At 40.8% G+C, this 26675-nt stretch overlaps 1 protein-coding gene across 3 annotated transcripts in view; it reads left to right on the top strand.

Annotated features, from left to right (window-relative positions):
* DNAAF9 (dynein axonemal assembly factor 9) overlaps positions 1 to 26675 on the top strand; it is a 168810-nt gene that overhangs the window by 126318 nt on the left and 15817 nt on the right. For all 3 annotated transcript variants that reach the window (XM_074230098.1, XM_074230097.1, XM_074230099.1), the window contains 5 exons: positions 1115 to 1203; positions 2236 to 2394; positions 10101 to 10226; positions 20119 to 20156; positions 25958 to 26093. In XM_074230098.1, coding sequence (XP_074086199.1) covers positions 1115 to 1203; positions 2236 to 2394; positions 10101 to 10226; positions 20119 to 20156; positions 25958 to 26093 — 548 coding nt within the window. The remainder of the gene's footprint in view (positions 1 to 1114; positions 1204 to 2235; positions 2395 to 10100; positions 10227 to 20118; positions 20157 to 25957; positions 26094 to 26675) is intronic.

The raw sequence follows: 26675 nt of genomic DNA, 5'->3' as shown, positions 1-26675 counted from the left end.
ATATCAAAACCAAACTCATATCTTTCTCCCCAAACCTATTTCTCCCCCTAGTTTCACTAATTTTTGTCTATGACACCACCAATTACCCTGTTTTCTCATCTCTGTAAGGCTGGTGTTATCATTGTTTTCTCTGTTATCTTTAACCTTTCCTTAGTCAGGTATCAAGTCCTTCACTCCCAACCATTCCTGTAACATTTTTCATGGCCATCTCCACTCTTTCTCAGTACTCCCCAGTACAGACCTTATTACAGTCAGCCTTTCTAATTGGTCTTCCCATCTTCATCCTTTATACCAGTGGCTCCCTAATTTTTTCCTAAACAAATTTCAAATTTTTTGTCTGGCTTCCACTCCAATCTTCAAGGTCTTCAACCTTCTGGTGTCACCTGTTTCCAGCCTTGTATATTATATTACTCTCATTTATGCATTCTATTTTAAGTGATCTAGGCCTGATCTCTGCTACCTCTCTTGGGTCCTCTTGCCCCAAATCTTTGCTCCCATTGTTCTGTATTCCTGAAAATCCTCTCCCTTTTCCCCAATCAATCAATATCTGACCTTTAAATCTCAACTCAAATGCTGCCTCCTCCTTCCTTTATGCTCTTGATCTGTAATGATCTAAAATCTTGGTCTTTATAGAGTTATTTTTTGAGGACAGCTTTGTAATATAGTTGTCATATAAAATTATTATAATTATCTTTGCAATTTGTGCCCCTAAGAAAGTATAAATTCCATAAGGTTAATGACTATATCTGTATCTTAGGTAATAAAAAGGTTCACTTTATTAATTACAAAAATAGCAATTGCTAACAATTAAAGAATGATTTAATGTTTTCAGAGTGCTTTATACATTATTATAGCTTTCTTGGTACTCACAACAAATCTTTGAAGTGTTATGCCCATTTGACAGAGGAGGAAGCTGAGATTGAGAGATAAGGCCAGGGTTACGCAGCTCAGGTCTTTCTGCGTACAAGTCCTGAGCTCCATTCACTATGCCATCAAGCTGTCTTCTAGGTTTTCCCAGTGCTTTCCATATCCATACCCAAATTTAGGCTCCTCCCTGACATCATGCTTTCATACAGTTCTTGCTTATTTGTTGAATGTTTTTTACTTCTCCTAGGTGATTATCAACATTGTCACTGGCCTGCCAGGCTGTCATGCCAGCGATCTGGGTGCTTTCCTGGTCACTCTGCACAAAGAGTATGGCAGGTTAGTACCTTGTCTTTGCTTTGGGTAAAAAAAAAGGGATTTAGTAGGTCTCAATTTAAGGAGAGGGTAAGTTGGCCATGTGCTTGGCCATGTGTCCTGGGCATTTGGATAGTTCTTTATTGACTATGGCTTTATTGAAGAGGTAAATAAAGGGCAGTGACCATTATGAAAACTTGGGAAATAGTGAGCCAAGGGATTTTTATAGTTTGATACTCAGAAGATGTAGAGGAACCCACCCCATTGCAAAGACTGTATCCTAATGGGATTCCTAGAGCCCAGTGTGCAGGGCATTCTCACACAGAGCCTTTGTCTTTGGTTGTTTGTAGAAAGCCTTATTGTATACTTCCTATCTCCTATCTGCATTTGAGATGCAGAATGAGACAGACATTTTCAATCAATGTGGGAATTCATTTTTCTTGAAGATATATCTGTAACATATCTGTAACAAGGGTTTGGTATATGGAAGGGGGTAGGAGAGAGAAAAAATAAATACTAATTAATTAAAAAAAATATTAAGTCCTGCTGACTGAGATGTTTAGCTGGGCTTTGATGTCTCCTTTGTCCAGGCTTTGTTTCAGAGGAAGGAAGAAAGGAAGGAAGCAGTGGAGAGCTAGAGGAGGAGGAGTTTTGTCTGGAAACCCTGTGAGGAGAGGTCCTTGGAAACTTGCTAGGGAACCTTGTTCTTGTTAAGTCCTTCCAGACTAACTCAAGAGCAGGCTGCCTGTCTAACTTTGTGTTTCCACTCCTCTCTGGTCAGAGAGTCAGTCAGCATCAATTATCTCTTGAGATGCCTGCTCTGGGCCAGGCATGGAGGATACAAAGAAAAGTCCAAGACAGTCTCTGCTCTACAGAGGTCACTGTCCATCCCAAGTTTTTTGAGACTCCCTGCATTTTTACTCTCCTCCATGTGGGTTAGAGCAGAGTTTTCAATCATCTAAAATGGTACTGGCATTTTATAAAATCAGAAGTCATCTAAACAGTAAGGGGGGAAAAAATCACTCTTGTTCCTGAGTTTATTTGTGTTGTTCCTAGGTGGATGATGTATAGGCAAACCATGGACACCTCTGAATGTTTCAGTGCAGCCCACTTCCAAAGATACCTGGCCAGTGCCCTGGAGGCCCAGCAAAACCGCAGTGCCAGACAATCAGCTTATACCCGAAAAAAGACCCGATTATTGGTGGTGTTACAAGGGTAAGCTCCTGAGAGGATATGGCTAGACAGTATCTCTTGTGAAAAAGATCTGAGAGTGACTGATCAGCCCCCTAAACTACACCAGCTCTAAGCTGCATTAAGAGGGGATCTAGAAGGAGCATGGTGATAGTCCTGTTCTTTTCTGCCCTGCTTAGACTGAAGTAAGGTCATTATGAAACTAGGTTCTTTGGAAAGAATCTCAATGAGTTGTAGCAAATTCCAAGGAAGGAGTCCAGCAAAATAGTCCTTGCTATATGTGGATTGGTTAAAGGAGCTGGGGTCAGAGCAAAGAGAATATGTTTTAGATTATTCATTCTAATGCTTGAACTCTTGCTCATATTAATGTAATGAATCATTATGGTACCATTTTAAAAGTGACAAACATGAAGAAAGCAAAGAAACATGGAAAGACTAGGTGATGTAGAGTGAAACCAGCAAAAAGAGAACCACATATCTGAAGGGTACACACTGACTACACCTTTTAAAGAGAGTGAAAGGGGGCAGCTAGTTGACAAAGTAGATAGAGAGCCCTGGCCCTGGAGTCTGGAGGACCACCCTGAGTTCAGGTCTGACCTCAGACATTTAATCCTTAATTTAGCTATGTGAATCAGAGCAAGTCACTTAACCCCAGTGACTTGCAAAAAAAGCAGGAAAGAGAGCAGGAATGAAAATGGCTTCAAAGTTGGTTGAATTTAAATCAGACCTAGGAGGTTAACCAAAACAATCATTTTCTTTGATTGTTTATAGTTTGCTAATTCATAGAGCTTATGACTTTTTGAAGGCTGGGGATTTGAGATAAAATTTTGACTCTAGTTTTATGTCTGTGTGATGGTTAAGTCAGCTAGATGGTGTTAAGAATGAAATCTGCCCCAGAATTTACTCAAGCTCAGTTTTCTCATCTGTAAAATGAAGATAATAATAACTCCTACTTGATGAAATTGTTTTAAATATCACATGAGATACCTGTTAAGTGTTTTATAAACCTTAAAGTGCTATATAAATGCCAACTTTTATTAAGCTTACCATTCTCTCTAAAATTGCAAAAAACTAAAATTTTCCTAACAATTACAGACATTTTTCCCAAAGTGGAGTTGATACTGTTATAGGTAGGAAACTACTCCCCCTCCTCAGAGATCTATAGAAATAAGAAATATGTGGTGGGGATACTCATTCAGATACTGATTGGACCCAGTGTCCCTCATTGAGTCAGGGCCAATGCGTATGTTCACAGTCAGTCACACCTCAAATTGATTCATTGTTTCCATTAAAGCTAAGAGAGGGGCGGCTAGGTGGCATAGTGGAGTCAGGAGGACCTGGGTTCAAATCCGGTCTCAGACACTTCATAATTACCTAGCTGTGTGGCCTTGGGCAAACCACTTAACTCCATTTGCCTTGCAAAAAACCTAAAAAAAAAAAAAAAAGAATAGGCTAAGAGGAAAAGCTACCTTTGGTGCCCCTAACTCTAATTGTAAAACTTAAAGAGTTAATGTTTAAAAGATAGAGGGAGGAGATGAGACCCACCATCCCTTCTCTTCCCCAAGGTACAATTCTGAACTGAACTGCCATGAGTTTTCTTTGCCTTGACTTTTTCTCTAACTATAGGCCATTCTTGAGGCAAAACAGTAGTCTGAACGATTAAGTGACTTACTTCATCCTTGTCCACTTGTTTTTAGAATTTAGGGAATGAATTGACATTCCAGTCCAAAGAGTAAGGAATGAGTGCTGGGGTTGGGGTTAGGAACATAGAACTTTATTATATGTTTCTGTTGAAATTTCCATCTTTTGAGGAGAAGGGGAATTGTTTTTGATTCAGACTCCTAATGTTCCTGTCTTCACTATCTCCCCCCCCATTGCAATCTCCACACACAAGAACAGTTTTCTGCCCTAAATTTTCAGGCCCAGATGTGACTATTTCTCACCCTTAGCTTTAATATAAAAGTCAATCTCCTTAGCGTAGCATTCACTTTTCCAGCCTTATTTCATAGTACTTTACTTCAGGAACTCTAGGTTCCAGCCAAACTTATGAATCTCTAACCATTTTACCTCCCTCAATTTCCATGTTATTAGTGCTCTCCTATTAAATTTTCTTGATATTGTACAGTGTGTCCTTGTATTACCCCCAACCCCGAGAATATAAGTTCATTGAAGGCAAGGGCTCTTACTCACTTTGTGACTATGGTGCTTTGTCCATAGGAGGAATGTAATAAATGTTTACTGAATTAAATTGAATTGTTGATTTTCCAGCTCACAGCAAGGGTAGTAGCAGTTTCACAACTGGAAGGCAGTAATTTTGGCAAGAATGTAATCTTCCATGTGACTGGAGTGAAGACTTGTCTTTCATATAAAAGACTTTACTCCTGTCTTAGCAAGTGAGGACCCTCAGATTGAGTTACTATAGCACCTGAATTGACCCACAGTGTCTCTATGGGAATCCACAGCTTGTACTGAATATTGTGTCTCTAGGTCAGTGTTATTACTGGCCAAGCCTGTGCCCTTGAAGCTAAAATGTTGAACCCTGACAGTTTCCTTTGCTGCATGTCTTTGGTCCATCCCTTCTGGTATGAGCTGAGGTTTAGAGTTTCACTGCCTACAGATGGCTTTTGTCTTTGGACAGTTTGAGTAATTCTTTAAGGGAAAATCTTTTACCCTTCTGAACACAAAGCAAGGTTTTCTTTTATTTCCAGGGACTAATGGGCTCCATTTGACTGCACCAATATTGGCATTTGGCATTGAGGGCCATCAGGCTTTGACATCCACTAAAATTGTAGACTAAAATTGAATTAACCAAAACCCTTGACCTGATTAAATCATAGATTGAACCTGATCTTTGGGAGTCTCCTTGCTTTGGAGAAAAAATGCCATTCTTCCACTCTTTGATGAAGGTGATCTTAATTAGGGTAGAGGCAGATAAAAAAAGAGCCAGAGATTTTACTACTATAATAAAAGAACCTAATTTTGGCTGACATGTATTACATACCTGGGATTGTGCTTGGTCCTTGGAGTAGAGAGAACTGTAAAACCATCCACCTTGCTCTCAGGGACCAGGCAATCCAATGAGGAGACATCTGAACAAAGTCCTCCAGGAAAATTTGAGACAAAAAGTGCTTCTAGGTGCTCAAGGTCAAGTAAACTTTCTTGGAACAACATGGGGTCTGAGCTGTGACTGGAAAAAAGAAAAAAATAAGATTCCATCAGGGAAGATGATGGAAGAGTGCACTCTAAATTGAATGTGGGCATCTGAGAAGCTAGGTAACAGTGGAGCTTCCACTGCAAATCTCTAGTTTGTAGTGTAGGTACTTCATCAGTGTTTACTGATTAAAGAGGCTTGTTTCTCTTCTTTAGATCTGATCCAATGAAGCTTTTCTAAGCCAAGGATGGGGGGGGGGGCCTCTTCTTTCTCTATATTTCCAGTGCTTTGTTCTGGGCCTGGCTCAGGTAAGTAAGCACTTCATACTGAATCACTCTGCCCACTCTGTGAGACCAAAAGAGCTCACTGAAGGGCCCAGGAATCCTGGGGCTCCTTGGATAAAAGGAAAAGCTTGGCTCCAATGAGTTTGACTAGGCTGGACTTGGGCTGCTAGTCTAGAAGATTAAAGCTTGTTTTGCCCTTTATTTTTTTCCTTTTGAATGAGTAACGGTTAAAGCTATGTTGAAAATGTTTTGAAAATTTAGGGCAGTGTGATGGGGGTCCCGCCCATTCCTTTCTGAGGGAAAAGCTATTGTGTTGAAATGACTGAAAAAGCCCTTGGAGGCTGGCTTGAAAGACTTTCATTTGAGTAGCTTATTGTCTAATTCTGCTCTAGGAAATGAGAATCAGTGTCTCACATACCAAACTTTATCTTTTTTCTCCAAAGGTTTTTTTTATTAATATGAGAGGGAACAACAACCTCCTTAGGCCTAAGATTTAAAAGTAATGATTCTTCTAAGGGATGAAAATTTAAAAGAAAGGTATGGAAAGTGCTAGGTCAGAGTCTTCTTACTATCTACCGATGAGAAGAGAAAAAGTAGAAAGTAAGCCCCATTTTCCAAGAGTCTTGAATGCACTCAAGTTGAAGCCTTTGCGTTCCTTTGCAGCCCATGACCCATGTCTGATCTGAATTTTTATTGGATGTTTATGTTATATGTATTGCTTTCCATGCAGTCTATTATTATTTTTCAGAATTAAGGAAGCCCTCTTTAAACCTCTCAGCATTTTCAGAAGATTGAGCAGTGAAGGCTTTAAATTATTTTCCTCCCTCCTGGAGAGCTAAAGTTGATAAGTAACAGACTAACTCCTTTGTACAATGGTAAGGGAGAGTCCAACCCAGCAGTGGGTTTGCCTTTGGTGCTGGAGAATCACACTCCTCCAGACTATGAATTTATGGGGTTAAGTGGCTTGCCCAAGGCCACACAGCTAGGTAATTAGTAAGTGTCTGAGACCTGATTTGAACCCAGGTACTCCTGACTCCAGGGCTGGTGCTTTATCCACTGCACCACCTAGCTTCCCCCAGACTATGAATTTAAAACCAAAGGCCAGTCTCATAAAATGTAGTTGGCTTTAGCTAATTATGAAACCATCCACTATGTTGCTGTCTGTGCTATTGAAGGAAATACTGACACTGAGAAAACCATGTCTCTTCAGAATAACTGAAAAAAGTTCCTTTGGTATTTTGACAAAAATATGGAATTATTTCTTAAAATTTGATAACTGAACACATTGTTCATGAAGCTCAATTGAAATGAAAATGAATTGGAGTTATCCATTTTCATAATTACATTTCTTCTTTATTTGTGACTTTGTGTTCAGTTAGACTCTAGACTTTTTCAACAGAGCCTTCCCCTTCGTGTCTCTTAATGTTTTTCAGAGATAACTAATTGGCAATAATAGAAATTCTTACAAAAATATCTGTAGTAGTAGAAAAACTTTCTAAAACTATAAATGGATGATTTTACTGCCACTCACAAGACAAAGACAGTACTCCTGAATTACTGCTTCTAAATCAAAATGAAAGTACTAACTCCTTTTAGAAAGCTGTCCAAATTTGTAATAGTTTGCTTGTTTGTCTTTAATATATATTGATCAATGTTTTCTTTGATCGACACATCCCTCCAGTTTTAGTTCCTGAATTTAGGTCTCTTGCCAGTGCTAGATTCTAGTACCTATTGTCCTTTTGGGTAGAGTAGTCCATCCTACTTGGTCTCACATAGGGTCTCCTTAGTTTCTGTATTGACTTCTGTCTCCTGGGTTAGACTCCTTGGAATTTCCACATTTATTGAACTCTCTAGACTCTCTAGTGTGGACTGTTCTGGTTAGAGTGCTCTTGCTAGTCACTACCCTCTGCTAGTCTTTGAGGCTTCCAAGGTCCCTATATGAGAACTTTCTGACCCTTCACTCTTGCCTCTGGGCACAGAGCCTTATAGGCTACATGTATATCTAGTGTTAGCATATAAAGTAATAGAATAATTACCCATAGGATAAATAGAAATTCCAAACTTAAAATCCTCAGTTACAGATTAAGAATTTAGACTTTGACCAGGAGCATAGGCTGTAAAAATTAACTTGGATACTGATCTTTCTTTGGTCTTACAGGTTAGGTTACACACAGCCTTGGCTTTGCTGCTGACCCTTTTCCTATTACCTTCAAGTTTCTGGTTTCCTTTTTATGCAGTTATAAAGAAGAATTTAGCACAGTTTATTTGATTTCTCAATCATTATTTGGTCTGATGTCAACTTCATGGAAGTCAGTAAGTGGGAAAATGAGTAGTTGGCTTCTCTCTCAGATAACCATCTTAGCTGGATAATGATCCTTGTACTGCTTGTCTTAGGTGGTTATTGGGAGAAAAGCACTTTATCTCTTAAAACACTAAGCTGTCCTTTATGATCTCTTGTTTGTTAAGTATCTGTTAAGGATCTGTTCTGTGTCCAATGATGTGCTTAGAACTAAAAAGATATACCCTCAGGAAGCTTGCATTCTGTGTGTGTAAGGAGTGGGCAGTGAAAGACATACATTCCTCTTGGTTTGAGAAAGGAGTTCAAATCCAGCCTCAGACACTTAATAATTACCTAGCTTTGTGGCCTTGGGCAAGTCACTTAACCCCATTGCCTTGCAAAAACTTAAAAAATAATGACTACCATGTGGAAATTAGTGTGTTAGGTTCCAGGAACACAAATAAAGATTAAAAAACAGTCTCTGCTCTTTAAGAGCTCTCGGTCAAATTGGGGTGGGGGGGGAGATAGCTATGTACAAATATTTATAGACAAGGTTTAGGCAGGATAAATTTGGGTTATTCAACAGAGGAAAGGCATTGCCATTAAAGAAGATTGGTGAAATGGGGTGGCTAGGTGGTGTAGTGGATAAAGCACCGGCCCTGGAGTCAGGAGTACCTGGGTTCAAATCCAGTCTCAGACACTTAATAATTACCTAGCTGTGTGGCCTTGGGCAAGCCACTTCCATTTGCCTTGCAAAAAAAAAAAAAAGATTGGTAAAGGCTTGTAGTGGTTAGAAAATAGAAGACTTGAGGTAGACATGAAAGGTATCTTCAGGTATTTGAAAGATTAGACCTGTTCTTCTTAACCCCAAAAGATCAATAGGTGGAAGCCTTGCTAACAATGAGAGTTGCCCAAAAGTAAAATAAACCACCTTTGGAAAGAAGTAGATTATACTCTCCTCTGTTGAAGATCTTCAAACAAAAACTGAACAATCACTGGTTGAGTGAGCTCTAGACAGGATTCTATTAGAAGAATAAGCAGCTTCTGAGGTCCCTCATCTCAGGTCCATGCTTCCTGGCATTGGACTGGCATGACTGGGCCAGCCTTTTGTTAAAATGATTTCTTTAGGTTCCTTTCATCATCTCATTAGACTCATTTTGTCTTTGGGGTCAAGATTTCATTCAGTCCACTTAACCTGATATTGTTTTCAGTCATATTTTTTCTGAATCCTTTGAAGTCTGCTTTCTTAAAGTATAGGCTAGTTGTAAATCTATGTCTAAAATTTCTCCTTGTTAATTCTCAGATGTCATAATTTCTTTCAGAGGTTACTGTTTGTTATTATAGATGTGTGTTTCTGCATATAGGATTCCTTCTACCTTCTAATCCCTTCTTTTTTTTCCTTCTAATCCCTTCTTAATAATAATACAAAGAATATTTTTCCTTTATTTCAGTAATGAGCTAAGTCCTACTATATCCTAATGACACTTGTATCATTTACCTCCTTATATTAAGAAGGTCTGTTTGGTCATAGGAATTTGTTTTACTTGCCTTTACATATTTATTAAAAGGGTTTCTTCGGTGTGTGTGTGTGTGTGTGTGTGTGTGTGTGTGTGTGTGATGAATTAGGGGACAGAAGAGGTGAACTATAGCTATGAAAGGAAAAGAAAGAGAAGAGAATCATTAGAGCATTATTTTTAAATGATGCACAGAGGAGAACAGAAAGGCCAAAAGGAAATGTTGATAAATAGAAGACTTTTGAAAGCTATACATTGAATTTACTATATATACTTAAAAGGAAAAGCAAATTGTATGTGAAAGAGATTCTTGGTTTCTTATACAATCTTATTTTTCTGTTTCATTTGGTTTTGGAAGTGCTCATCTTCGTCACATATTAAGTTCAGGATTTTTAAAATTTAAACTGTTAAAAGCTCTAATTCATATTGTTTATTGCTTATTCTTTGTATATTGAGGTATCGCAGTTTTACCATTAGTCACTGATTTCTCTTGTCTCTTACAGCTACACAGATATTATTGATGTTGTTCAGGCACTCCAGACTCATCCTGATTCAGATGTGAAGTCTACTTTTGAAATTGGCACAATCACTACATGTGTGGAGCCCCTAAGCTGCTACATGGAACACAGGTAGTCCCCAGTCACCAGAATTTAAGGAGTTGGATGGGAGGGAGGTGTTCTTTTCAGAAGACATCACTTTTTTAAAGCAGATTTGTCTAACTTCTTTTCTTGAAAGGGGTTCATTGTTTTTCCTACCCATATGCCATATGCTCAGTTAATTCTGCTTACTATACTGATTATTGCTAGGCCCTCAAGTCCTTCCCAAGACAACAAGAGGATACCAGTATATCTATGGACTGAGAATCACAGAACTTTAGAACCAAGAGATCTCTAAAGTCATTTAGTCCAGTCTTCTGTCCTTGACTTCATTCAGGAATATCCCTTTAAATGGCCTTGATGAATTTGAATGTTCTCAGGGACAGACAATTCCATTTCAGTATTGGATAATCTCATTGTTGGGAAGTTCTGGAGAATAAGAAGTCTACATCTCTTTGGTTTTTGCTTTCTGGTGTTACTTTTGTTTTCTGGAGTTACACACACACAGTGAGTCTAATCTGTTTGCAGATAAAAATCTTCAAAGTATTCTATTCATGTTTCTATGGCCACTGAAAAGTAATTTTATTACAGCATATATAGTCTTGTTAGCATTCTCTTCTTTGTCTATCACACATGCATCTTAACTAGAAAAGGGTCTGGAACGCAGATGACCTTGGTGAACAGGGCTTTGGATCAGCTTTCGAGAGGACAGGTCCTATACTCAAGGATTTCTCAGCCTCAGGCTTGCCCAAGATCTCTTATCATATCTTCTTCAAGAGAACCTAGACATTCTTGGATATCTGGGAATGGATCTGCTACTCTTAGTCTTCTGCTCTTGTGGGAAGAGTACTGGATTTTAAAGGTCTTGGAGGTCCCTTTCAATAGCAACACTCTAATCCTAGGAATAGATGTAACATGACTTGGAGAAGATCTTACACTTGAAAGAATAAAAAAAAAACCCCAAAACTCTGTTAAATGACATTGACATAATAGATGCCACTCTTTCCAAATGTCCCTAAGTATCTATTTTTTCTGCTCTTCAGCTTGAGATGAAAACTCTGCTTTCTTCCTTAAATATTCTATTTTAGAGGTGTTTTTTTTTTGCAAGGCCATGGGATTAAGTGGCTTGCTCAAGGCCACACAGCTAGGTAATTATTAAGTGTCTGAGGCTAGATTTGAACTCACATCCAGGGCCAGTACCACCTAACTGCCCCTTCCTTAAATATTCTGAATATTTTGTTCTTCTTTCTGAATATTTTATTCTTCTTTTTGCCTTTTTTCTGTCATAGTCTACTTATTTTAATGGACACCAATGCTATGACCACCCTACACCTACAGACATAAATACATAGACACACATACACACTCACACAAATACATTCTTTCTGCCCTTTTCCCCTATTTCTTCTTTCTCTCTATGCCCAGCCTGAGGTACAAGGTAAGTGCTCCTTTCTAGTAAATATGTTATACCTTGCTCCTAAAATTAGGATTCCTAAAATACTGCTTTGATTATATTACTCACTTAGGAACCTTCATTGTTCTTCATTTTCTGCCCAGGATCAGATTCACAATCAGTAAACTCTACAAAATCCAACCAAACCCTCTTGTCTTGACAAAGAGTTCTCCAATTTGAACATTCTTGCCTTCATATTTTTACTCATATTATTCCCTCTCCCGGAAATGCCCTTCCCTCTTCTCTGCCAATCCAACTTCTAACCATCGGTCAAGGTCTAGTCTAAGCCATCCACTAAGCCTTTCCTGACCACCCAGCCCTCATTTATCTGTACCCAAAAGTCCATTTAAGTATTGTGTCTGATTAAGAATGTACTTCCTGTGATTTTTGTCCACCAAAGGAAAAAAATTGAGTTGCATTGTGGGCTCTGTGGATAGTAAATTGTAGTAAGATTGCCAGCTTTTGGTCTCAATTGTTCTAGTATCAGTTCATTTTAACATTTGTCCAGCTCTTTCTGTGCAAAGTGCTCTGTGCTAGGGATTTTATTTCAGAGATGACAAAAGAATCACCAGATATTAAGAGCTGTGAAGGATTTCAGAGCTCACGTAGTCCATATCTTTCCTACCAAGTGATCCCTTCCACAATATCCTTAACAGATACTTGGATGCTTGGAGCCCTCCAGGGATGGAGATCTTATTATTCAAAAGGTGGCCCAGTGTGATCCTTAGAAAGATATTCCTTATTGGGAATGAAAATCTGCCACTCTAATGTCTGACTGGTGCTCCAAGTTTGGTCCCCTGGAGCCAAACAGATCAAGCCCTATCCTTTTTTATTAGAAAGATTTTATTTATTTTGAGTTTTATAATTTTCCCCCCATTTTTGCTTCCCACCCCCCCACAGAAGACAGTTTGTTAGTCTTTACATTATTTCCATGGTATACATTGATCTCAGTTTAATGTGATGAAAGAGAAATCATATCCTTAACGAAGAAAAATAAAATATGAGATAGTAAAATTACATAATAAGATAACAGGTTTTTTTCCCTAATTTGAAAGTAATAGTCTTTGGTCTTTGATAAAAGTTCGTAATTCTTTCTCTGGATACAGATGGTATTCTCAATTGCAGATAGCCCAAAATTGTCCCTGGCTTTTGCACTGATGGAATGAGCAAGTCCATCAAGGTTGCTCATCATCCCCATGTTGCTATTAGGGTGTACAATGTTTTTCTAGTTCTACTTATCTCACTCAGCATCAATTCATGTAAATCCCTCCAGGCTTCCCTGAATTCCCATCCCTTCTGGTTTCTAATAGAACAATAGTATTCCATAACATACATATACCACAGTTTGTTAAACCATTCCCCAATTGAAGGACATTCACTTAATTTCCAATTCTTTGCCACCACAAACAGGGCTGTAATTAATATTTTTGTACAGGTGATGTTTTTACCCTTTTTCATAATCTCTTCAGAGTATAGACCCAGTAGTGGTATTGCTGGATCAAAGGGTATGCACATTTTTGTTGCCTTTTGGGCATAATCCCAAATTGCTCTCCAGAAAGGTTGGATGAGTTCACAGCTCCACCAACAATGTATTAGTGTCCCAGATTTCATGCATCCCTTTCAACATTGATCATTGTCTTTTCTGGTCATAATGGCCAGTCTGAGATGTGTGAGGTGGTAACTCAGAGATGCTTTAATTTGCATTTCTCTACTAAGTAATGATTTGGAGCAGTTTTTCATATGACTATGGATCACTTTGATTTCCTCAGCTCTAAATTGCCTTTGCATATCCTTTGACCATTTGTCAGTTGGGGAATGGCAAGCCTTATCCTTCTTGTCAGGAGATTTTTCCTTCTTGTCAAGACCTCACACTGTTCTAAAATGCAGCACCTGGAACAGAACACCCTTCTTTCTTCTGATGAGTTCTGTACAGGGCAGACAGAACAGGACAGTCGTCTTCTTGGCATCAGCCAGTAGCTTCTCTAATGCCACCTAAAAGCACTGGCAGGGCTCTCAGCTACCACATCCCTCTGTCATTGCATATTGAGCCCATGGTTCATGTATGCACACATGATGATATATGTAATATGTATTGTGTGAGCTGTGTATGATGTGTATTGTAGCTATATACATACAAACATGTACACATTGTCTTCCCTGTTTAAATGTTTAAATTGTCTCTGTATCCTCAAGGCTTATCTAGTGCATGACTCCCAGCAGTAGATGCTTGGTAACTTCATGTTGATAGATTGATTAATATGTCTTATTAGATTTATCGCACCATTCTAGCCTGTCAGAACCTTTTTGGGTCTTCAGGCCATCACCCAGTCTGCCGCGTGCTGGACACTAGCACAGAAATATGAAGCATGAAAGGCTCCCCGCTCTCAGTGAACATAGGTTCTAACACATGAAAAGCTGGAATGATGGCCTTCTCTGCACTGTTCCCCAGCCAAGGTCTTGTTGTGTCTTCAGACAATCAATCAACAGATTTATTTACATTTGTGGTGTGCCAAGTGTTAACTGTTGGGGATACAAAGGCAGACCAGCATGTCCCACAAGAGTTCCAATTCCACTTGAGGTCTGTTGTGGAGGAGGCAGTGAAACCACAAGTCTGCTGTGGAGGAGGGAGCCAGGAGACAGAGCCCAGAGCAGGAGCCCAGGGCAGGATCTGCAGGGCCCAGGAACTAGGCTGGTCCAGCTGAATACAGGCCAGGAGGGCGGGGAACTGGGGTTGGGTAAAAAGTTGATTTAGTAACAGAATAAAACACATGTAGTACAAACTACGATGTCATATGTAAAAAAAAGAGGTCAAATAGGGAAATAGAAAGATTTGGGAGAGGAGGGTCCCTTCTAGCAGCTGAACTCCAAGGCTCTCAATAGGGAGAGCCCTTGGGGGCTTTTGGGGCCCCACCTCCTGGGAGGTCCTGGTGGTAATCAGGGTTGGGCCTGCTCATTGGTCCTGTGCAGAATTGGTTTGATGAGCAGTAAATAGAGTTCCTGGGAATGAGCCTCTTGTACTAAACCCCTAGAGGTAGTTGATAGACAGCAAGTCCAGTCAACAGGAGACAGGAGGCAGGAGACAGGAGAAGGCACTGTGAAGAGAAGACTATCAGGGCTCCCAGGGACCTTTTCAGTGTAGTGTTGGAAAGTCCCAAATAACATCTGGCAATGTGTTCAGGTTGGCAAAGCACTTTACAAACATTACCCCATTTTATTCTCACCACAAGTCTGGAAGCAAAGGACTGCTATTAGCCCCATTTTGGGGGATAAGAGTGACCGAAGGATGCTAAGTGACCTGCCCAGGGTCACCCAGCTGGTGAGCGCCCTAGGCTGCATTTGAATTCCAATTTCTTTGACTCCAAGCTACTGACTGCCTCTAGCTCCTGTGGACCCCCAATGACTCCAGTTTCTGTGCTGCAGAAGCAGTGAGAGAGGAAGAGGAGAATGAGCCTACCCTGTGGGTGGGACCAGGATGTCCCTATGGAAAACAAGGCCAGGTGGTGAGTTCTCCCTTCTCTGGTGCTGGGATGCATGGAAGCTAGAGGAAGTCCTTGGCTGGTCTGGGCATTGTCTGGCAAGACTGGAAGAAGTGCAAAGAAGGCCCAGGCTGAGAATGGAGGTCTGCATGTTGCCTCTTTGGGAACTTATTGTTTCTTCTGCTATTGAGAAATTATCTCCACTAATCTCAGAAGTTCTTCATTCTGGAGAGGGGAGAAGAGTTCCATTTCAGAGGAAATGTAGTAAAAATAAGACAGCAAATAGCTTCATTTAGTAACACAGTCCACTCCTATTGACTCCTGGGGCAGCTAGGTGGCATAGTGGATAGAGCACCAGCCCTGGAGTCAGGAGTACCTGAGTTCAAATCCAGCCTCAGACATTAAATAATTACCTAGCTGTGTGGCCTTGGGCAAGCCACTTAACCCCATTTGCCTTGCAAAAACCTTAAAAAAAAGACTCCTGCTGCCATAGGACACTCCTGTTTTCCTGACAGCCCTATTGTGTCTCTCCCCCTTGTCTGCTTGACCAGTGCCCTGACTGGGTTTTCCTCTTCCTCAGTAGATGTATTTGCACTTCTCATTCCCCAAATCTGGAAACAGCCCAAGATTCTGTCCTTTTTTGCTGTTTGCTTTGCTGATCTCTCAAGTGTCTCATCTACCATCACCTCTATGCAAATAACTCGCAACTCTGCATCTCCAGCTTCAACCTCTCTCCTGAATTTTTCCCATCTCTCATGTAAATATAAAATATCCTGGTCCTCTGATTCTTCATTTTGATATGATGGTAACTCTGTATACCCTAAGGCTGTGCCAACAGGGCCCCAAACCCTTGCAGATTTTCCCAGGTTTGAAGGACTTCAGATATGGACTAATTACTGAGACAGTTATGTTACAGCAGATAGAGCGTCCAGCCTCAAGTCAGAAAGAACTGGATTCAGATCCAGTCTTAGACTTATTAGCTGTGCAACCCTGGGCAATCACTTCATCTCTTTCTGCCTCTTGTTTTCTCATTTATAAAAATGGGGATAATAGCACCTTCCTCCCAGGGTAGTTATGAGAATTAAATGAGATAATATTTGTAAAGTGCTAAATAAACACTGTCATGAGGAAGAAGAGGATTAGTCTAGTTAAATGTGGAGAACCTCCTCATCAGAAGATTGGCCACAAAGGGAGGAATTTTCTCACCACGGTAAACTCTCTGAGAACAGTCTGCTAAGACTTAGAAAAACTATATTCTGGGTCATGAGCATCCTCCCCATGAAATCCTGGATCTCCTGAAGTATGAGAGTTGTCCAGAGGAAATGCTGTCACCTATAGTCCTTCCCAACTTTGGGTTAGAAATGTTGTCTGGGTGGTGGTGAACTAAATCTTGCTAGCAGGTCACTATGCATGTTCCTAAGTCCAGGTATCACAGTTGACTACTTTTTGCCTGAAGATAACATTTGGATTAAAGATTTAAAACCTGGGCATTTTCCATCTGGGTAGAATGACTTAGAAAGAGGTTTACCTACCAAACAAAGGATTCTTCAAATGGAACAAATTGAAATTGATTTTCACAAGACCTAACCCTGGGAACTCTTCATGGGACTTTAGGACATGTGTTTCATATTGCTCTCATCTTACTAGCTCAGAGCTAAATGCAAATTGAGGCAGGGCCATTGTAACAAATGGAAGGGAGCTTTCTCTTTGACTTTCTCTGCCTGAGACACCTCAGAATGAATTAAAGGTGGTCTTCTGGGGTAGCTAGGTGGCGCAGTGGATAGAGCACTGGCCCTGGAGTCTGGAGTACCTGAGTTCAAATACAGCCTCAGACACTTAATAATTACCTAGCTGTGTGGCCTTGGGCAAGCCACTTAACTCCATTTGCCTTGCAAAATCCTAAAAAAAAAATAAAAAAGTGGTCTTCTATTCTCATAAGCTGTGTGAGGGAATTGCAAGTTTTTTACAGGGTCTTAGGGTCTTCCACACTGGAAAGTCTTGATAGGAACTGCAAGAATAAGCTCAGAGGGGTGGCTAGGTGGCAGTGGATAAAGCACTGGCCCTGGAGTCAGGAGTACCTGGGTTCAAATCCGGTCTCAGACACTTAACAATTACCTAGCTGTGTGGCCTTGGGCAAACAACTACCTAGCTGTGTGGCCTAGAGCAAGCCACTTAACCCCATTTGCCTTGCAAAAACCTAAAAAAAAAAAAAAAAAAAAAAGAATAAGCTCAGAAATAGAACTTTTTCTAGGACCAACAGAACTAAATTCGGGGGGGGGGGGGGTAAATCCCCAGTAGCTTCAGTCACAAACACTGACTATCAAGTTTTGATCTGTGTTGGAGAAAGGAGAATCCAGAACCAACAAAATTGTACATTCTGGAAAAACTATGAAATCAGAGCATAAAATGGTTCTTGCCCTCTTGGCAGTCTCCTGAGAGAAATTCCAAAACTGTATTGAGACATGGCAGCACCATTGGAATTAGCATTTACCCATTTTGAGAATCAAGGATTCCTTTGCACTTATCGAATTCTGGTATATATGTGACATTACTTTTATATACTTATACTCTACACATAGTCCATCCCATGGTCTCCTCCATGGACCTCAAGACAAGCATTGAGATGTTTTTCTACTGACTCATCTGATTAAGAACCAGATTATGAAAAAATATACTAATCTGGCAACTTTATTGAGGACAACCTAGAGAATTGAAAAACTTCTTTAAATGCTAAAGGGCAGTAGCAGAGGGTCACATAACTCTGGATTCCCAAAGTGCCTCATCTTAAGGCTTCATGCTTAAAAATTAGTTTAAGAATATCTGTTAGCAATCTGAATAGAAGCAGAGATACAATCATCAGTTGGTATGGAGAGAAAATGAAAACAATTTGATGGAGAAATAATTCAGAGGCCACAGTCTGGTTCTTTATATGTGCCAGAAATACAGTGAAATTCACTGTGAAAAATAGAATTCCCTATAGAACAAATATATAAAAAGTCACCTTTGGAAAACCCTAATACAAGTATTTCAAATTCAAATAATTACAAGCACCTTCTATGTATAGGATTCTATACTAGGAATTAGAGGATTCTTGAGGAAAATGGAAAGTTACATAAACCCCTCTCTCCCTGCTCTTGGTGCTTGCAGTCTAGTAAGGGACCACATTGCAATCAGGTATAGTAGGAGACATCCATGATGCCAAGGAAGTCAGAAGAATAAGCTGGAGGATCAAGGAAAACTAGGGAGTGTGTAGCAATTTGAGACTGAGAAATCTTTTTAGTATAATCTACACAGTAGGGTTTTAAGACTAATGATCAAAGGACAGCTAGGTGGAGTCAGGAGTACCTGAGTTCAAATGTGATTTCAGATACTTAATAATTACCTAGCTGTGTGGCCTTGGACAAGCCACTTAACCTCGTTGCCTTGCAAATCCCTCCCTCCCCCCCCCCCCCCCCCCGGAAAAAGACTAATGATCTTTGCTGAGGTCTTAAGATAAGTCCTCATCAGAAAGCATCATGATCCCCAAACTCAGGCCACCTCTTTCTGAGCCCTTTCCTCATCAGGGGAATATGATTGTTAAAGGATTGATGTAGGAAAAAATAGAGCAGAAAGCATCAGTTCAATGGTGATAGTGCTGAGGAAATATTTTCCTGAAGAATTATTGAGAGGGGTGGAGGGAGAATGTTGTTGCCTGGGCCAGACCTGGCACAGAAAACTAGGAAGTAACATGATGAACCTGAGCACATTTCTTTAACAGCCTCTTGTAAGAGACTTGGAAACCTGGTCATCTGAGATAAATGGGCAAAAACACGTGAAAGCTGAGAGAATAAGGAAATAACTATCACTGCCCCAGGGGAGGGGATTAGATGACCTAATAGGCATCTTTCATCTCCTACTTTGCTCTGATAGTGGTAGATGGGGAGCTTTGGCAGATAAACTTGGCCTACTGGCTCCAACTGTAACTGGAGGGAACATTTTGCCCTAAGGTCTGTCCCCATCTCTTGTGGAAAATACCAGTTCTGGGACTTTCTACAAGTGTCTGGTTCTGCTCTGAGTACAGGGCCCAGAGACCCTGAGTTCTCCAATCTTTGGAGGCTGATCCTCCAACTAGGAGACACTCAGTTGTACCCAGACCAACACTACTACTGCATATAGGGTTCACCTCTTCCTTAGCAAATGCTATGTAAGAAAATTAACCTAGGGTTGGCTCCCCATGTTTACCTCTTGTGCTAGTCATTCCACAAACATTTATTTAAATCCCTGGAGATTAAAGCAGATTCTTACTCTCAAAGGGCCAATAATCTGAGGAAAAGTAATGCATACAAATGATTATATTCAGTGGAGAGGAGATCAGTATGGACATCATGAAAGGGATTTCTTTCCTGAAGTCCCTTATGACCATCAGATTCAGATTCTGTTCAGTACAAAGAAAAGATTCAAAGTGCAATGAGAAGGAAAGACTAGGTGTTTTACCTGTTTGATTTTTGCAGTTTTTAGGACAATGTTAAAGGAAAGCTCAGGTTCTTACAAAAAGCATATCATGAGTATGGAAGCAGGAGATGCCTTGTTGTTGGCAGAGGGTGGCAGAAATAACTATTCTAATTTTCTTTTGAAGTTCCTCCTTCATCGCTTGAATGACTACATAGGCCCAGATAGCTGTACTTGCTCCTCTGGGATCCACAGTATTCTTCCTTCCCTAGAATGGATGACATTTTTATTTTTATCTGCTTTGCTAGCTGGATCGCCCTGGATTTTGGCATCTAACTGAAGTTTTCTGAAAAGTTGTTGCTTTTTTCCAAACACAGCCCTACTGTCCTTTCCCTTGTTGGGGTTGAATGCTAGTAGTAAGTGATATTTTTGAGTATCGGTATTGTGCAGATCTTTGGGGAAAGTTCTTGTTGATAACACTGAATCATAGAATTACGAACTGATTTTTCTAAATGTTTAAACTTCCATTGGAAATCTTAAGTATTAACATTCTTTTTTTTCTTTCTAGATTTCTCTTTCCTAAGTTTCTTGATCAGTGTTCACAAGGTAAGCAAGAGTCTTTACTTTCTGCCTATAGTCTTTCAAATATAATTTTAACTGTGCTCTAGAATTCCTGAAGATGGATGTTCTGTCCTCCCACCTATAGTTAGAAAACTCCATTCAAAGATCAAAGTTCATCAAAAGAGACAATAACACTGAATATTTTCATCTCCTTTTATGGGCATATCTTGGTTCAGATCTTGCCTTTAGAGGATACTGAGTTGTCCTTCTGTTTGCCTAAACTGAGTCAGCCTTAGGACAGCCCTAACCTTGGTTCTCTACTTAGGATGACCATAGGGAATGTGGATCCCTAACCCCCAGATCCACATGACCTTGATCCCCAAGCCCATCCCACAAAGCTAGGCACCCCAGGAAGTAGTATTTTTGAATAAAAACAGGACTCCCCTTGGTGGAGGGAGATCAAGAGTCAACTTTTAAATGTCCACACTGTGAATGAACTGCCCATTGTTGTTGAGAATTGTGCGTGGTGCCTGGGCTTCCTGAGTCGGCTCAACAAGCAGAAATCAAACGGAAACACCCTCCCCCTGGTCTCCAGCTGCGCCTCACCCTGCTGAGTGTACTGCCGGCTGGCCTACGGGGAGCCCCCACCCTCACTCCCCAAGCCCTTGCCTTGGAGAATGGGGGGGGGGGTGGCTGTCAGCCAAGGGAAGGAGGTCAGCATCAGTGTCGCTTGGAAGTAGCTGTTGTGACCATTGGGACTCATTTTCCACATTTTCTTCAGAGCCCTCATCTCAGAATCATGTGATGAGCTTCTCCATAGGGGAAGGGGACATCAGCAGGATTTAACCTTGGACTTCCAGGAGCTTTATTGGAATAAGTTACACTGAATTATGAACTGTGTTGTATGAACCTGGCTCCAGCCACCATTTGTTATTATTGCCTTTAATGATTCTGGCTACATTTCATCTTCAGAGTCACTTACAAAAAAATGTAAACAACCCTGGGATGACCCTGGTGCCCCTTGTCCTCTTGGCCCTTTCTGCCTTCTGTCCTCCACCCCCCCCCTTCCTGTTTTTATGGAAGTGACCGGAGCAAGTGATTCAAGCTGCCTCCTCTGATGCGGCCTGGTTGTCCATTTCAGCGCTCCTCAGGCACTATGCCTGGCCCTGGCATGATTAGTCCTTTTCAAACTAATTTACCTTGATCTGTGATGCTGAGCTAAGACACCTGAGCACCTGGCTAAGGGGTTTGGTGACTTGGAGTTCTGCTCTAGGAAACCTGTCTTTCACTGGGAGCATGGCAGTTGTCAAACCACAATCATGCAGCCTGTCATTGGCAGAGCCCTTGGGGGGCGGGGGGAGAGAGAGAGAAAGAGAGAGAGAGAGTACATTCTTCCAAAATGAGAGAAACAGTATCCCCTATCAAAGTAAAGAAGCCTTAGGAGATGGATATATCTCACTTCTGAGCCTAGTAAAGTAAGAAAAAATCCAATGACATAATTTGTCTGACACTTTGACCCACTATTAGCAAAACTCCACCATTGATAGCTTGCATAGATCTATGTGGTGCTGGCATATGAGAAGGGGGTATACAGGATCTCTCCTTCAAAGGCAAGTGAGTACCCTTTGTTTAGGAAGCTCAGGAGCCAGTCAGAGAGAAGTAGCATCTTCCTGCTACATAAGCAGTTCTCTTTTATTATTCACTAAAAATTTGGTTTCCTAGATCTTGATTTCATTTCATCCCCTTAATTCCTTTCCTAGTGATTCAGCTAATTGATAGCTTAATTTTTTAACTATATGATTCTTTTAAGAATAAAAATGGAACATAGTGTAGCTAGCCTTTCTCTCAAGAGCGTGTGAATGACAGACTCCAAGCAAAACAAGGTTTAAAAGAAACTCCAAAGCAGCACCAGTTTTTTCTCAGCATTCCCTCTATTTTAGGGAGTTAAAAGCTAGACATAGACTCAGCGCTCTTTCCTTTTTGCTTGATAGACTAATAAGATGGACTTTATCAAGACTGATCAATTCCCATTATCAGTGGGCTATATGTCATGCCTGGGGGCCGAGACCATCTTTTTCAGGGGAGATTGCTCAGGGTTTGGGACCATTTGACCCATGAATCACAGAGAGAGAGAGAGAGAGAGAGAGAGAGAAAAAGAGAGATGGCAGCCATAACCCTGACCTTGATAGCTCTGTAGTCTAAACACCTGAGTTATGAAGCCTGACCTGCTTAGCAAACATAGCTATTTCCCTTTGGCAAGTAGTTGTTTGTATAGCTGACCTGAGGAATGCTGTGGGGTAATCTGCCTGCGCCTGCCTGCATGTTTGGGGATGTCAAGCTAGGCTGCTGAGTCCTGGGCTGTGACCCGGGAGACTCCACATAGCAGTCAGAGCTGGAGTTCCGTCCATAGGGGATCAAGACTCCTTTTCTGTCATAACAATCTTAAGCAGAGGGTGTGCATCAGCCTTGAAAGGACATTCTGAGCTTTGGGAAATGCTCCTTCCTAAGAATCCATTGAGCTGGCCTGCCTCCCCTCTCCACCTCATCCAGCCCCACCCCCTGCATGCCACCAGGCCTCTGTCTTTAGTCCTTTCCCTTGGACTTCCATTCCCAAATGTGCCTTTTTCTCTCTTTAACAATTTTGTCAGGGATAGAGGATAAGAAGGCTACTTGGATTTCTAGATTACTGGAAGCTAAAAGGAATTGTTAATAAACTGAATAATAGAATTAGCATCTAAAAAGGTTTCCACAGACTAGAAAATGAGGTAATTGTCTTAAGGATAACTATAAACTCCTGCAGATGGGTTCTAAAAAATCAACTCCTTAAATATAAGAGGAGAGCATGTCTAGACAGCACTTGATGAGAAAAAGATCTGTGGGTTTCAGTGGTCCCCCAAGTTCAGCCTGAGTCACCAGGTGACTCTGGAGTTACCTTAATGGAAGCTTCATATCCAAGGCCAGGAAGGTGAGCATTGTGCTGTAATCTCCTCTGGTCGGGCCATGTCAGGAACAGAACATTCTGTGATGTGAAGCGCATCAAACTGAATGGAGTGACTTGAAAGGAACAGGACTGAAAACCATGGTGTGTGAGGACTGGGGAGGCCAAACTTGGAAAAGAGAAAATTTAGACCCATTTGTCACCTTAGAAGATATGGGAGAGCTAGATTTGATATGCAGAATCTGCAGGAACTGTGGAGGCTGGCTCTGGCTCAGATAGCAGGCTGTCTACTAGGCTGAGAAGTAGACAGGACATAGTCTAGATTTGGACCTAGCATCCAGGGTGTGGATGACCATATGCAGGCTGTTTGTCCAGGCTTTTCTCAGGTTCCTTTTAGCTCAGACATTCTTTGGTTCTGTTCTCCCTGAGTTGTCCTTTCCCCCCCTCAGTGGTAGGGTCACCTTCACACTTACTCGGGAATGTGTTGATCCCCCTTAGGTTACTGCTGCCTTCTTCATTCAGTTCATTACCATTCTGGCCTCATTCCTTTTCTCTCTGGGCTCCCTGCGGTATAGCCACCCTAAACCACAGGGGCTCTGGCCCATAGTCTGTTTAAGTGTTGTTTCTAAGTTTGTATATTGGTTCTATCTTTCTATCCAGTGAAGCTTTTATTTGCTGTACCACAGCTTCTTAGTGTGAATAGCTTTAAATCTAGGGGATTGTATCTATGACTATCCAGAAATCTACATACTGAGCCATGCTGACATGTAGAGGAATAAGGGTGATGTTGAGAAAATTTGGGTAAGCCCAGTGCTATGGGAATCAATCCCAGTTGATGTGAGGTGTATCTAGGCACACCAAATCTGGGGTTAGGAATCTCTGATTCAAATTCAGCCTCAAGACAGTTACTACCTGTGTTCCCTTCTGGTGCCTCAATTTCCTCCTCTGTGAAATGTAGTATTATCCTACCGGAGTTGTGAGAATCAAATGAGAAAACACTTCTCAAACCTTAAAGTATTCTGCAGTTGCATGCTGGCTATGTGAGCATGAAGTCTGTGGGTGGAAAAAAAGAGTGTGAGCTCCCTTTACTTTCAGGTGCTTTGCCAGCTGGTATACTTGTTGATCTAGCCTTCCCTCCAACCCCACACCCGAGGCTCCCTCCCAGTCCTATTAACTTCAGAAACAGCATGTATGTAGAGAGGCTCTGAAAGAAAGGGGAATGGCGAGCATCCATTCTGAAAGACTAGCAAGAACATTGACCTGTCAGGCATCCTGACTCTGTCAGGTGTTCCAATATTTGTGACACCAAACTCATTTATTCTCCTACACTTGCCCCATATTCTGATATTGGTTATATCCACAGAATTTTTGTGCTCAGTTGAACATAGGCCTTCTCTTCATCAGTCCAGATTTTTGTGCATTGTCATCTAGCTTTTTTTACAGCCTGTTTCATCTTCTCCTTGTTGTCCTTGAGATCCACAATGAATACTGAAAAAGCCCCTTTCAGCCTTCCTCACTGCCAACTTAGTGGCAAAGGAGAAGTTGTTCATTGCAGAAAGAACAAACATTTCTTCCTTAGAGCCCTGGGGCCTTGAGAGACATGAATAGAGGACACGTTCAGATCCTCTCCTTTGGGGGCCTCAGCTGGACTTTGGGACTTGCAGAGCTTCTGGTTTGGCTTCTTTCTTGCAGGTCAGATGGGGTAGAGCTGGGGTGTAGAACACAGCTTCTTCCTTCACTTTCAACACGATTTGGAAGGGAAGAGGTACCAGGTTCCTATTGAGTTGAAAGGTATCCCTTGGATTCATCCACTGTCACCTCTTTAGTATAGGACTGCATTATTATTATTTACTAAAGCCTAGCCTCTTAAATCCCTTCTAATCTGTCCTTCACACAAACCTGGCAGTTAGATCTTTCTTTTGCATTTATCTCACCATATTTCTCCTCAACTCAAAAGGCTCTCCTCAGTCTGGTACAATTCATCTATTTAGCTTTATCTTTTACTCCTATCTTTTTTCCCCCTCCCCTACCCCAGCCAAATAGTAGACAACTCATCACAAGGAGGCCATCGTGCATGTGCTTTTCCCTCACCTCCCTCCTTAATAAAATCCTACCCCTTTTTCAAGGAACCAGATTATATCCCATTTCATCTATGAATTCTTTTTGGATTATCCATCAAGTAAGAAATGATTTTTTCCTTATAACTCTCGTAACACAAAAACTTAATTTTTATCACTCTTGTTGCATTTTATTTTGCATTATAATTTCACATAAATGTATTTATCTTCTATACCATATTGTAAACTCCTTGAGCACAGAAACAATTTATTTTACATAACTGGAATGAATAGGAGCCATTGAAGGAGACAAAAATAGAAATAACCTGAAAAAATATGTAAAGAAGTAGCTGAATAGCTAAGGGGAAAAAAAGTTTCAAGAGGGAGATAGGTGTTTTGTGATGTCAGACCTTCAGAGAAGTCAGTGACACTATGGACAAAAGACAAAGAGTTTGGTGATGAAACCATAATGATCTTTGAGAAGACAGTCTCCATAGAAGTTAAAAGTCAGATTGCAAAAAATAGCTACTACAAAGACACATCCAGAAGTTTATTTGGGAAGAAAGACAAACTAATAAGATGGTAGCCTGAGATGTCAGCAGGAAATAAAGTGCGGGTTTTTTTTTCCAAGGGAAAATTCTGTTCATGCTTGGAAAGAGTAGAAGTGGCCAATAGAAAGGGAGATGCTGAAGATGTAGGAGGAAAGAAACAAGTGAGAGAAAGCAAGATCCAAAATTTTGTGCAAACTGTTTAACTGTGACTATGGCATTAGGATTTCTTTCTTACAAAGGAAAATATACTGTCGGAAGTTTCTTTCTGTAACCTGAAATGTTCCCAATGTTGTTCCACAGGCTTGGTAAGCAATGTCGTATTCACGAGTCACACTACGGAGCAGAGACATCCACTCCTCGTGCAGCTGCAAAGTCTCATCCGAGCAGTGAATCCAACTGCAGCTTTCATTCTTGCTGAAAATGGGATAGTGACCAGGTGATTGCTCGTTGCTCTCTGTCCCCTAGAAGCTCTGGCTCTCCCTGCCAGCCTGGGACTTAGGGCTACCCAAAACAGGGTTCTGCTGCTTAAAATACATGGTGACCCTTCTGATCCAACTTTTTTAATGACAGGTCCTTTCAGCTGTATTTCAAATTTTCATATTTAAGGAATGTCAATTGATCTCATTCCCTGAGGATTTACATGAGCTAAGGAAAAAATGGAGGTGAAAAGCATGTTTGGGGGAGTGGAGTGGGGACAGGGCAAAAATGTAACATGTGTCCAATAGTTTTCTATTCTGAGGCATCCTCATTTTTGAGGTGAAGTCTGTAAGCCAAGAGTTACTCCATATCAGTTCTAGGAAGATGGTTCAATAGTATCAGTTCACTTTGAGAGATCATTAGCCCAAGTAAAGTCAGAATTTCATAGATTTGATTCCAAATTGCAAACCATGGATTGCTGACTTGAAGAATTTTCTTTAACACAGAACATTTTTAACAAAGTAGGATGTATTGGTCTAGGTTCAGGTGAATTTGATGGGATTTTAATGAAATGATTTTTCTCATTTATAGCTGCATGAGC

This window comes from Macrotis lagotis, chromosome 3 (genome assembly GCF_037893015.1).
Source record: "Macrotis lagotis isolate mMagLag1 chromosome 3, bilby.v1.9.chrom.fasta, whole genome shotgun sequence".
NCBI lineage: Eukaryota > Metazoa > Chordata > Mammalia > Peramelemorphia > Peramelidae > Macrotis > Macrotis lagotis.
The sequence above is the reverse complement of the archived record's forward strand: the minus strand, read 5'-3'. Positions and strand labels throughout refer to the sequence as shown.